This window comes from Lepidochelys olivacea (assembly GCF_965140295.1).
Source record: "Lepidochelys olivacea isolate rLepOli2 genome assembly, chromosome: 1".
NCBI classification, from domain to species: domain Eukaryota; kingdom Metazoa; phylum Chordata; order Testudines; family Cheloniidae; genus Lepidochelys; species Lepidochelys olivacea.
Window position 1 is genome coordinate 159,968,032 of NC_140411.1, and position 14,128 is coordinate 159,982,159.

Consider the following 14,128-nt stretch of genomic DNA (forward strand, 5'->3'; position numbering starts at 1 on the left):
AACCAGCTAATAATACACTGATCCAGGCCTTGATCTCTCCTTTCCACTTGAAAGTGTGGGGGGTATGTTGCCTCTGCTCTGCCATTTCCCATGTGAATTCTCCTCAGCTGGAGCTCTGCAGACCATGGGGCAGAACTGGGGAAAGGAATGGATGAAGCAGGGGATGTGTTGTGTTCTACAGCATCATCCCTGGATCTATTAGACTCATAGACTTCAAGCCTAGAAAGGATTATCGTGATCATCTAGTCTGACCTCCTGCACATTGCAGGTCACAGAACCTCATCCATCCACTCCTGTAATAGACTCCAACCTCTGGCTCAGTTACTAGACTTGTCAAATCATGATTTAAAGATTTCAAGTTACAGAGAATGCACCATTTACACTAATTTAAACCTACAATGGACTTGTGCCCCATGCTGCAGAGGAAGCAAAAAAACCCCTGGGTCTCTGCCAATCTGAACTGAGGAAAAATTCCTTCCTGACCCCAAATATGGTGATTAGTTAGACTCTGAGCATGTGGGTAAGACCCACTAGCCAGACACCTGGGAAAGAATTCTCTGTAGTAACTCAGAGTCCTCCCCATCTAGTGTCCCATCACCAGCCATTGGGGATATCTGCTACTAGCAGTTGCAGATTGGTAACATGCCCTTGTAGGCAGTCCTCTCATATCATCCCCTTCATAAACTTATCAAGCTCGGTCTTGAAGCCAGTTAGGTATTTTCCCCCGCACTGATCCCCTTGGAAGGCTTCTCCAGAACTTCACTCTTCTGATGGTTAGAAACCTTTGCCTTATTTCAAGCTAAACTTGTTGATAGTCAGTTTATATCCATTTGTTCTTCTGTCAACATTGGGTCTTAACTTAAATAACTCCTCTCCCTCTCTGGTCTTTATCCCTCTGATGTATTTATAGAGAGCAGTCATATCTCCCCTCAGCTTTCTTTTACTTAGGCTAAACAAGCCAAGCTCTTTGACTCTCCTCTCATAAGGTGGGTTTTCCATTCCTCAGATCATCCTAGTAGCCCTTCTCTACACCTCTTCCAGTTTGAATTCATCATTCTTAAACATGGGAGAGCAGAATTGTACACAGTATCTGGGACTTCTCCATGAAAATCTGGTCAGGAAGTAAATCAACTCCAAGCTGTATTATCTCCCTCTGGGCCCACTCTGAATCTTCTACTAACCAGCCCATAGAACCCAGGCTTTAGAAGCACTGCCTCAGCGGGAGTTGTGCTGGCTCATGGCTGGTGACCTGTAGAGGAAGCACTGCAGCTCCCAACGTTGTATCTCCATTTTCCCTCCACAGTCCCCAAGATCCCTTCCATCAGAGGTGATAATGCAAAGAGATCTCCACAAAGGGATCCTTGGGAGATCAGGCTTGATGTGATGATCAGGCATGTCCAACAACTATGTTCCTACAACTATGTCATGCTGCTAATATAGCAACAATTACTTTTAATTACTTTCTTCAAAGCTACTCAGCTAGGGCTTGATTTTCGGAGGTTCTGAGCACATGCATCTCCCATTGATTTAAAATGGCATTCACTCACCAAGAAACTCTGAAAGTCAGGCTATTAATCTCTCTATTACTGCTAGAATTCTGGCAAAAACGTTCTGAATCCATGTCCATTTAAGTGGGGACTTGCCAGGTATGTCAGGCTGCACTGGTGAAGCTGCATTTGCTGGGTGTCCCTTGGTGTATTGTCAAGTAGTGATGAAGATAAAGGAAAATCAATTTTCTATTTGGAAAAAGATACAGGTGAGTTATCTCAAAGAAACAAGTGTTCAGAAGAGACAAGTAACACAGACAGAATGAACCAAGAGATATAGAAGCTATGGTGATTTTCTTACACTGTTTTGTACGTGATAGATTTCTCAGTGGTTTTTATTAACTTCTTATTGATGCTTTTCATGTTTTTCTGAATCCCTCAGTCAGGCTGAGTGGAAAGAAGGCAGTGCTTCAGGTGTTTACTTTTGGTTCCTGGAGGACTGTCTGCTCAGATGACTGGAACGATGGGAATGGAAATGCTACATGTAAACGCTTAGGTTTCTCAAGGTACTGAATAAAAATGTGGGAGTCTCTAAATGACATTTTAAATAAACTTCTCTGGTGGGAAGGGCTACTTAGTTCCTGCAGGAATTATTGCCAGGCTTGGACTCACCCCCTGAGAAAGCTCTATCTACTGAACAGACCAGCTTCATTCAGGAAATAAGAGCCTGCTGTGCCATGCTGCTGGAATGTTCACTTCCAGATTCAAATTTCACCACAAAATGTTTTTTCACTGAACTGATATTTCCTATAAGCTGTAATGCAGCAGATACTGTCCACCTCTATTCAGTCAGATCACATGCAACAAACTTCAGCCTAGAGCTAGGGAAAATACAGCAAAAGGTTTCCTTGGAATCTTGATTCACCTTTTAAAGTAACTCACTTTGCTTGTGTTCCCACCCCTTCTGTGTTTGCTTCCCATGAATATCCTAGCACATGTTTCACTTGATGGAAACTGAAAAAATTAAGTGACTATTGTAGAATATTTATTAAAGGTAAAATTTGAAAATAAGTGAGTATTTGCACCAGCAAACTGATTTGAAAATAAACACATATCTGATAGGTACATAAACATCAAGTGATTTAGTGTCCAATTAAGTATAACCAAAACAGCTTGAATTTCAGTAACAACTATTCAGAATGAGCTAGTCACAAATGATCTACAGAGAAAGAATTATTTGAAGAAATTTTAAAAAAAAATTCATACTCTTCTCTAGAAAAATTTGTAAACCGAAAGGAAAGCAAAATTTGTTGAATAAAAAAAACTTGTTACAATTTTTTTATCTCCTCTACTATAAAAACTAAGTCTTTTTTTAGAGGGAGAAGAAGAAATTTATGTTAGTGTTACAGAAAATGTACTGACCAATTAAAGATAAAAAGCTCAGTACAAAATTAGAAGTAAAACCTATTTTCTCTGCCAAATTAGGGAGTCTGTTCTGTTCTCAGTGTGTGTAACTTCCATACACATTAATGGCAGTTCCATGCAGGCATGATAAGGCAAATAGCCTCCTTTGTGAGAGATGACTGTATTGCTTTATATGCTGTTAGTATCAGACTGATATATTTACTACTTTGAATCTTTTAGTAATACCCCACTGAATCATTTAAAAGTATTATTGGAAATTCTGTATCAGCAAGCTGAGTTTATAGGGTTTTTTTTTGTTTTGTTTTGTTTTTCCAGTTATATAAGTTCTGGTTACCTGCCTGTGGCTGCAATCGAAGAGGAGTTTCAAAGACATTTTGTTTCTGTCAGTCATTGGTCATCAGCTGATCAAGTGATAGCCTTACACAATGCATCATACTTAAGGTATGTTTCAGATTGTTTAGTTAAATTGAGAAAAGTTACTGAGCAAATCAGAGTATATATGGTGATAGAAATGGTCTAAGTAATGGAATAAGAATTGTTAATAGATTAAGTTTGTTAGCTTATTTTCTCAGTAAGTTACACCTTTTCTCAGACGTGTAGGCCTTCATAAGTGTTTCATTCTGTTATACAGCAGAGACCCAGGTTCAGTGGCAGCTTCATTACTTGTTCCCCAAAGAATGAGAGTTCATGTATATTAGAGGCTTGATCCAAAGCCCATTAAAATCAAACTAAAGACTCCAGTTGACTTCAGTGGACTTTGGATCAGGCCCTTTGTACATCTGTAGATATATTCTGAGATGTATGTACTCATTCAAATGCACATACTTACACATCCAGTTTATTTCTGCATGCAAATATATATGCACACTCACACAACATTCAGTGTCTATTCTTTTAATTAGACCCGAAATATGAAACCAGATATATATCCCAGACAGGGCCGGCTTTAGGGAGTGCAGGGCCCGATTGGAACACCTGCTTGTACTCACCCGGCAGCACTTCGGTGGGGGGTCCTTCACTTGCTCTGGGCCTTCGGCGGCACTGAAGGACCCGCCATCGAAGACCTGGAGCATCGCCGGGTGAGTAAAACTTAAAAAGGCTCCAGCGCGGGGGCCTCTTAGGCGCGGGGCCCGATTCGGGGGAATCGGCCCAAAAGCCGGCCTTGATCCCTGAAATTTGAGAAACCAAAGAGCATTCTTAGGAGCTAATACTAATGTCTTTTCATCTTAGAGAAGAGTGTACTGCAGGCAAAGTAATCATCCTAAAATGTTTGGGTAAGTGTTTGTGAAAATTAAAAGTAACAGATCAAAAACTATCTTCAGTTATATTCAGTTGGCTAATGTGTGGGGAATGAATCTAAGAAAATCCAGGAGTATATTGCCACGTTGTAAACATTGAGTAGTGTTTTTGTGATGTCCAGGAAGAACTGCTTTCTGTAAATAAAGTTTCAAGGAAGGAATTATAAAAGGGCAGAGAAGAAGATGTGGGGTGAGGAGGCAAGTGATGGGGCACGGGAGCATATATGGGGAGGATTTACGTGCAAGCGAGGAAGCAAATCTTTAAGGATACTGAATGTGTTCAGTCAGTGGATGGATATTATAACTCCACCTAACTGTCACTGGGGAGAGGAAATTTTTGTCTTACCTGTGAGTTTTCATTCTAGGACCTTCCATGTCAGAGAGTCTTTAGAGTGGGACCTTCTCCATTTCCATGGCAAATAGAAGCAGACCAGACTTCGCTCTAAGCATGGGTGTGTAACCGCGCCTCAGGAAGTGTTCACTCTAACAGCATCCAAAGCTGAAAAATACTATATAAGTTTTTAAAAGTGCTATTTAATTCAAACCATCTGCAACAGAGCCTTGAAATAAAATTTAGGGTTTTCCTAGAGAAGCACCCTCCTTCCCTTTCCAAACTACTTGAAAAGTGAGCAATAGCCAGAAAAAAAATTGGACATAATGCAATCCTCTGAGGGAGGGTCAGGCTGTCTGACATGGTGCACCCTCAAATGAAAATTCACAAGTAAGACAGAATTTTCCCTTTTCCAGCCCCCTCCATGTCAGTCTTCACAGTGGGATGCAGAAAGCAATAAATCATCTCTTGGAAGGGAGGCAGGATTCAACTTACCCATGAGGAACTGAAAAGGAATTTAAAAGTTATTGGGGCACCCCTTTCCATAACATTCTATCAAACACTGCATCACCTGGGATAAGGATTTTGCCCTGATAGTGTTGGAGAAAATGTGGATGGAAGATTCTGTAGGACTCTTTCAAACCTCTGCATAAGACGAGTGTGAGCTCTCCACTCCACAAAATCACTATTCTTTTCACTGAGTGTATAATAATGAGAAGAGTTGTAACTGAGGCTTTGAATGCCTCTGCTATATAGTCCTTATTCCGCACTAGGCTCTGCTCATATCTAACTTCTCTGCTTCCTTAAGATGTTTGGATTCAACCAGAAGGGCAACAATACCACTTCCTATTACATGAAGAAGATTGCATTGACCTTGGGTTGATAATCTTGTGGATCGAGGCCTCCTTAATTACCATATTTGACAGAGTGTTTCATTGAGAGCACACCAAGCTCCAAAATCTCCTGTCAAAGAGATGGCAAATAGCCAAAAGATATTTTCAGTGACAAAAGGAAGAGACCTACCAACTGTGAAGCTGAAATATGGTTTCAATTAGGATGTATAGTACATAGATTAAGATCATGACACGAATCTGCATATTGCCAGAGAACTGATAAGAATAGTTAGTCTTCAAGAATCAGTTATGTGACAGTAATACGAGATTCTCATGGGTTTCTTACAGGGCAATATGCCTGCAGTCACTAACTTGTCTTTCCAAAAAGCATTGTTCTTGAGCCTCATGGTCAGGTCATATTGTAAAAAGACTAGAAAGTCCTTTGCTTCAGCTGGCTTTGCCCTGATGTGTGTCCCTTGTAACACCAACATCTAAATCCCAAGTGATGCATAGACATCAGACAGAATTTCCACCAAGACGGTAGAAGGATGTTCATTACCTTCTTAGAATGACTGTAGCTCCTTCCTTTCTGCTGATGAGTTAGGCAGGATTGGATTTTAGTTTAAGTTAGGTCCTGTTTGCACTGTGTTTTGTTTGTGCATGTGTTGGCAGTTTGAGAAGAGGTTTCAGTTACATTTAAATCAGGTCTGAGAACCAGGACCTGAGGGTTAATGAGGTGGTGATTATTTTCACAGTGGCTTATACCTTCATCATCTCCTTTACCATCTTTACTCTTAGTGGCAGGGGGTGGAAAGACATAAAGGAGGCCTTTTAGTCTACTTCTGAGATAAGGGGACCACAGCCTCTGTTTTTGAATGTCTCTTCCTCATGTAGTACCTCTTTTGGTTTTCGAGCTGGTCTTGGATGCAAATAGGTTCATCATTAGGCTTCACACCTGGCCTGTGATATGCCAGATGGTCTAGATTGAATTCCATTGGTTTTAAGTGTGTCTTGTTGAGCCAGCCAACCCTGACTTTCCTTCTTGGCATAGAATTCTGAGAAAGAGAGACACAACTTCTCCCCAAGACAAGAATAAGGCTACTTCTCTCAATAATGCTGAAAGTTCTCTCCCCTTTCAACAGTTATATATACACCTCATGTTCCCGAAGAACTATCTGCTGCAAATGAAGGAGGGTGTGTGATGGTCCATAGAACAAGAAATGTCTTCTCCTTCAGCCACATCCTACCCAAGTCATAGAGGAGTCTAGATATTTTCTCCCCTTTTCCCAGCTAGCTAGGGTCAGGTTGCCATACCAGTCTTTTCCAAGCTTGCTGGTCAAACATTCATTCCATATTCACTGCATCTTCCTGTACACAGTGTTTCAACCATTTTCTTGGCTCTTCTCTTGTTTTCCACCTATGAATTCTACTCTCAAATGCCTCCCTAATGGGATTCCCTTCATCCATTCTTTGTACATGCTGATACCATCTCATTCCATTCCTCTATGGCAACTTCTCTGATATCGCAGACCTTGGTTGCGCTCCTAATTACATCATTTTATTCATGGTCCAGCAATGTCCTCCTCTCACTGCCCTCAAATATCTCATTTCAATGGTGTCAGGTCTTCTCAAGTGCCTCTTTTTGGTCACCCATGTCTCTGATCTGTACAGACGATCTGCTCTTCCCCAGGTTTTGTATTGTTGTCCCTTAAGTAGTCTGAGCATCTGTTTATTATAAATCACTTCACTTATCCTGCATCAGACTTCCCCCACATTCAGCATCCTTGCTTGCAGTTCTCTGTTGATCTCTCCATTTGCTGTTAAAGAGCCCCCAAGATACTTAAATGCAGAAATCTGATTTAGGCCTTGGCTCTTCATGTTATATTCATCTGTCTTGGTTCTCCGCAAGTTGTCCACATGACTTCAGTTGTTTCTTTACTCATTTTGAGGTCACATTTTCTCTGTTCCCTGTTCCAAGCATCAGTCACTTCGACCAAATTGTCTTCACTACTGGCCATTAGCACAATATTGTTTGCATAGATCAACTTTATACCACCTTCCTCTTGAATTTGCTTACTTATGAAGTACATCATAATTATGAATAGTAATGAAGAAAGCAGTGATCTCTGGTGTAGTCCAGCCTTCACTTTGAAACCCTCTATTACACTGAAAGGTGTCTGCACTTTTGTCATGGAACCATCCTACAAATCCACTGCCATCTGGACAAAATCCTCTGGTACCCTAAGATCTTCCAGTACCCCAAATTGTAGCAGGGGCACCAGCAGTCTCCTAGGTATGGTACTTTTTCAAATGCTTTCTCCAAATCAAGGATTGTCCAACTATGCTTGACATTTCCCTCCAGCTTCTTTTCCACCAGCTGTCTAACAATGAACATACCATCTGTCCTCCCTTTTCTTCTTCTAAAGCCAAACAGCTCTGTTCTTAAAATAGGCTCCACTATTCAGCAAATGCAACTATCTATGATTCTCTCTAAGTTTCATGAAGTGGGGCAGTGTGCTAGGGTGGTCCTGATTGGAGCACCTTCTGCCAGCATGCCATGCCATGCCATACACCTGCCTCAGTTTCCCCTCCATCAGAGTCCCCACTAATTCACAACCAGTCTATCTGAGTATAAAGATAGCCCTTGTGGGGTGGGTTAATTACAAACAAAAGCCCTGTGCATAGAAACCATTACCCGTGTCCCATAATCATAGTCTCAACAGTACATCACAAACAACCTCAGCATCTTTCACTACATCCTAGAATCATTCACTACACTCCAGCGCTCAGTACAGCTCTGGCATCCATCACCACACCTCTTCCTCACTCTTAAGACCTCTCTCCCTCCATCTTCAGCTCTCTGGCTCTGAGAGCCAGCAGGTACCGCCCCCTCCCTTCCCCCCCCCCCCACCAAATGCTCTCAGCCTTCAAGCCACTTCATGGTTCTCTGGCCTTGGCTTTCTGGCTCAGGCAGGTCAGAGGCTAGCCCCTACACTGGCTTCTAGCTTTCAGCCCTTTTCAGCCTCCCACCACTGGCTCCCTAGCATGGGACAGTCAGCAAAGTAGCCCCTCCACTGGCCTTCTAACCAACTCCTCCCACTTCCCAGGATCTGCAGAACTTTCTGATCCATGCAGACTCTCTCCCAAGAAGCTCTCCTTTCCTTTGCTGGTTCTGATTCATCAGACCTGACTCCCTCTAGGCCAGGGGTGAAAATAACATAAATTTTTATGTTACCTCTATGGGGGCCTGGCTCTGGGCCCCTGGAAGTGGCAGGGCCTCAGGCAGAAGGGGCAGAGGCTTGGGTAAAAGGGATGAGCTGGTGGTCAGCCTTTCCAGCCAGCCCTTCCGCACTGCCTGGGGCTCCGGCAGCAATTTAAAGGGTCCAGGGCTCCAGCCACTGTCGCAGTAGCCTAATGGCCAATTAGGAGGATGGAGCACCATCTGGGGTTTATAAAGACAAAGCAGTACAATACAGAAAGGAAAGAGTTAATATGTTATCAGCCCTTTTGGGTAGCAGTTCTCCCAGCATTCAGTACCCCTTACACAGAAGGTGTGCTCCAAAATATGTCCCCCAAACCTACCTATTATTTATATCATAGCTGTTATGAGCTAAAAGCACTCTGTATATCACCCAAGACTAAAATTTACGAATTAGTTTGTTTTCTTATTTTTCTGGTACCACGTACCTTTCCTTATCTCTGTTTTGGATACTACATTGCAAGGCCAGAAGGAACCACTGAGATCACCTAGTCTGACCTTCTGTATAATGCAGGCTAAAGAATTTTCCAAAATAGTTCCTAGAGCAGATCTTTTAGATAAACATCCAATTTTGATTTAGAAATCATCAGTGATGTAGAAGCCACCCCAATACTTTGTAAACTGTTTCAATGGTTAGTTACTCTCACTGTTAAAAATTTACACATTCTTTCCAGTATAAATTTGCCTAGCTTCTACTTCCAGACATTGGACTGTGCTATACTTTTCTCCGCTAGATTGAAGATCCCATTAAATATTTGTTCCCTATGTAGATACTTATAGATGGTAATCAAGTAATCAAACCCCTTAACCTTCTATTTGTTAAATTCAATAGATTGAGCTCTTTGAGTCTATCACTATATGGTATGGTTTCTAATCCTTTAATCATTCTTGTGGCTCTTCTTTGAACTCTCTCCAACTTATCAACATATTTCTCGAACTGAAGGCACCAGAACTGGACACAGTATTCCAGCAGCAGTCACACCAATGCCAAATAGAGGTAAAATAACTTCTCTATTCATACTCCATATTCCCCTGTTTATGCATCCCATGATCACATTAGCTCTTTGGCCACAGCATCACATGGGGAGCTCATGTTCAGCTGATTATTCATCAGGACCCTCAAATCTTTTTTCAGAATCACTGCTTACCAGTGAGTCCTTCATCCTATAAGCATCCTGGGCTTCATCCTGGGCTTTTTTGTCCCCCGATATATACATTTACGGTTAGCTGTATTAAAATACACAGTTTGCTTGTGCCCAGTTTATCAAGCAATCCAGATTGCTCTGAATCAATCATTATTAACCACTCCCCCAATTTTTGTGTCATCTGTAAACTCTACCAGTGATGATTTTATGTTTTCGTCCAGGTCATTGATAAAGATGTTAAAGAGCACAGGGTGAAGAACCGATTCCTGTGGGACCCCACTGGAAACACATCCAATTGATGATGATTTCCTGTTTACAATTAAATGTTGAGATCCGTCAGTTAGCCAGTTTTTAATTAATTTAATCCAGTTATCTGTGAAAGTAACTACCAACTTCTACCAGGACACAGAATGAATATATTTTGTCTTTGATAGATTTCATATTTTTCAGAGCCTAAAGCTGGCTTTCCCAAAGCTGTGGGACATATATCTTGACGTGAGTGAGCAGAAGTGAACAGTATTGTGGGAAAAACGTAATATAATTTGGTCAACATAACATATACGTATTGGCTAACACTATTGTTCCAATGCATAGGAGATAAACTATTGCACCTTCATCTTCTGATATTACAGATGGTCTCGTTGATAATGTTGATATATTTTAATTTACTTTGCGGAAAAGAATAAACCTGAGTTTGGGGAATAAGAGTATGTTCTGTTGGATATCCTTTCCTGACTCCAGCACTTGCTTTGTGAAGTGGTTCACTCCCAGATGAGGGCCCACCCTGAAGCACCCCTCATGGGGTGAGAGAGGGATAAATCTGCTCAGACTTGAGAGCCCCAAAAGAAGCTTTTGGGGTTTGATACTTTTCCATAGACTCCCAGCATTGGTCTCAGGAAAGGCAGCAATGGCATCCTCCTAATGGGTAATCACTACACTGGAACCTGGAGGAGCAGCAGGTTCAAAGGGAACACCTGCCTAGACAAGGTAGTTCAGAAATTCTCACTGGAAGTAGGGTGGAACTTATTCCCTTGTCTAATGCCTCAGTGGCTGCTTTGTCTTCATGCTCCCCAAAGTGCTTACCAACAAAATATTTGGAAGACTATCAGTGTTAGCCTGCAATTTTCTCATGTTTTTCTTCCTGTTTTGTTTTGTGCAGGCTCAAGATGGCCTCCCAGTTGAGCATGATCTTCATAATAAGAAACTGTAGCCAATATGAGGCTTTTGTATCCAAGTTTAGACTGAGTGATGATCTTATTCTCCTTTCTGTGGGTTTGGCAGGACTAATCTCTCAGATGATATGACAATGCCCTTTACTAAGAAACTGAAGCAGGCCTAACAAGCAGAGTTATGAAGATCTTTTAGTCCTTAGGTATAGGTATGTCTTGTTAGGGAATTCCCACTTCACCTTAATCACACCCTCATAAGCTAGGTGAGGAAGAATTATAAGCTCTTCAACTTTTCAAGGCTTTTTTCCCCCTTTGGTTTCATTTTCTAAAAATAGAAGCACCTATGAAGATAAACACCCCTTTGTGATTAATTCTGCATGCTTAGCTAAGAATCTGAGATATGTTGCTCAAAGTCCCATCTGTAGAGATTTCTCCTTCTCTTTAGAGGATCTAGAGGGGAGACTCTCTCCTGATTGTGAGCAATATCCTTCACCAGTCCCTCAGCCAAACCCCTGAGACCAAGGGGGAGGGAGCCTGTGAGGGGAGAGTGCGTTACCAGGGAGATTGAAAGGACAGTCTGCAGGCATGTATCCCACATGTCTCCCTTAGGAAAATCATATCCACTTTATTGTTGCTTATGGAACCCCTGGAGGCTGGAAAAGGAGAGGAGGTAGGTCCATCTCACATGTAAGGAGATTTGAATTAGAGCTGGATGGGGAACTGTTTTCCTGTTCTGTGAAAAAATTTGAGATATCAAAAGATGTTCCAGTTGCAAATTAGGCTGAAATATCTAATTCCCAAAAAGAATTCCGGGGCAGGTCAAGTGAAACATTTTGTTTCTATAACTTCAAAATATCAAAACCAGAATGAAACCATTTTAATGTATTTTACTATAGTTAGTTTAAATTACAAAAAAGTCATCTCTAACCAGAAAACTAGATTTTTTTTTCATTTAGAAAATGCCCAAATGGAACACTGACAATTTAAAAAAAAAAATTCAACATTCTTTTTTATTTGAAAAAATTGTCAAAACCAAGTCTTTCTTGCAAACAGTTTTGGTTTCAATAAGTTGGTGCTTTTTGACTAAAAGTGTTTCCATCAAAAAATTCCCAACCAGCTCTAATCTGAATCACATCATTCCATACCTTGATGCTGGGTCTGGGCTGAGTGGGGGTTGACTGATTAAGAAGAATGGAGGGGTGAGCCAGAGCCATTGGAGAGAAATTACTCATTGGTATCAGAAAGGTTGCAGGCAACTTGTGGGAAGGGAGGATACTTTGTGGCCTTCTCGATCACCTGGGCATAGACCTGTCTGTGAGCAGGCGTTTCTTTCTTCCTGGTTGTGATGCGGGAGCCTTGCATTCCCTTGAAATTCAGGAGGTTCCAGTGAAACTTTCCTGCTTCATCTGCAAGTTGTGGGAACAGGGGTCCAATACCTGAGGCAGAGGCAGTGGGGACTTTGAACTTTACCCACAGTGCTCTACAACACAGTCTTTGGTCTGGTCTCAGTGAAAGGAGCTTTGATGTGGCCTGCTCTACTGTCTTGGTGGGGACCTTGCCCTTAGGAGAGCTTGAAACTGGTTTCACGGTGGTCTGTTCCACTGTCTTAACCTGGACCTCACCCACAGACCAACTGGGAGCTGAGCTCCTGTGGCCTGCTGGATGTCTACCATTCTGAGGGGAGAGAAAGCCAAAGGAATGGGGAAAGTGTGTGTGTGGGGGGGGTGTTGTTTGTCTGTTCTGGGTTTTTTTGAGTTTAGCAGTTTTGAGGAGAACAACCTTGAAGCCAATGATGGAGAAAAGAAACTACTGAGAGACATTTAGTTAAAATCTTTTTAAAAATCCTGTGAAAGCTCTGCTCCAAAGGGAGCCCTGGAGCCTGCTGTGTGTACTGCTTGGAGGCACAGAATTCTGGGGAGTTCTTCCTGAGGTGTGGTCCTAATCCCAGGCTCAGAGCCAAGACATGGTCCGCCTTCAGTTGGAGGATGGGGAACATCTACTGTGAAGACTGTCTGACATGGAAGGGACTGAGAACAGCTGGAATTCAAAAAGTAAGGAATAAAGTTGTGTTTCACACAGATAGGATTGTGCTTACCATGTTTATAATACTCTCCCATCCATGCAGAGTGTGGTACTAGGTCCAGGTACTCCTCCCGTATAGTCGGTGGAAATGCATCATTGCCCTGGCAATGGCCATGGCAGGTCAGCCTTCAATTTCAAGGATTCCATCTGTGTGGAGGATCCATCATCACCCCATGGTGGATTGTCACAGCAGCCCACTGTGTTTATGAGTAAGTATCTTATCTACTTACCTTGTGGATAGTTGCTTTCATGCAGGGGAAGGATAAAGGAAACAGAACGACAAATGACTTTGAAGAACAGTTCTGCACAGGAGCAAAGTGTTATCCTTATTTTACTTCCTCTAATGAAAGTATCTCACGTGTTACTGTATAAAGAGGGCACCTGTTGAAAAAATGCATACACTAATAATGGTCTAACTGTTGTGACATCAAAATCTGAGGTCACATCTGGGAAATTGGGCCTTATTTTCAGAGGATCTGAACACTCAATCTCCTTTGGATGTAAATGAGAACTGTGGGTGCACAGTACCTCTGAACAAATCAGGCCGTAGGCCAAAATTGCTAACCTGGGACACCTGAAATTAGGTATCAAATCAATCCTAAAATAAGTGGCCTGATTTTCTGAGATTCTGAACATGCATGAAATCATGTTCTTCTGAACAGTGAGGTCATCTTTAGTAAGTTTGAAAAACCAAGCCTAAGTATTCATTTAGGTGCCTGACTTTAGGCACTCAAGTTTGAACATTTTGACCATATTGCATAAGACTTAATAATTTAGGAGGAATTTGTACCTGACGATTCTTATATTCACAATCTCCAAATTATTTTATGAGACCATTTTAGCTTGTCCAAAATCAGTTAATTGTAGGACTGCTTACAGTCTAGTGTGAAAACTGTAAATGGGTAAAGACTTGCTTAGATTTTTCTTCTTAGAGTAATATTAAACCTGTTCCCCTTCCTTATGTGTAATGAGAATAGTCTCCCAATGAGAGATCTTGTTTGCATGCCAGCATCGGAAGGCTCCCATCCTTACTTCTAGGAACTCACAGGTTAAGGATTTGTGACTTGTTCAATATTTCACAGAGAATCCGTAGTAGAGC

General features: G+C 41.8%; 1 protein-coding gene across 1 annotated transcript in view; it reads left to right on the plus strand.

Annotated features, from left to right (window-relative positions):
* Window positions 1-14,128, plus strand: part of TMPRSS3 (transmembrane serine protease 3) — a gene marked incomplete at both ends in the record, with an annotated part of 35,080 nt that overhangs the window by 5,886 nt on the left and 15,066 nt on the right. Inside the window, 4 exons of the mRNA XM_084624624.1 lie at window positions 1,930-2,053; window positions 3,228-3,353; window positions 4,143-4,186; window positions 13,073-13,238. Of these exons, the coding sequence (XP_084480750.1) occupies window positions 1,930-2,053; window positions 3,228-3,353; window positions 4,143-4,186; window positions 13,073-13,238 (460 nt within the window). The remainder of the gene's footprint in view (window positions 1-1,929; window positions 2,054-3,227; window positions 3,354-4,142; window positions 4,187-13,072; window positions 13,239-14,128) is intronic.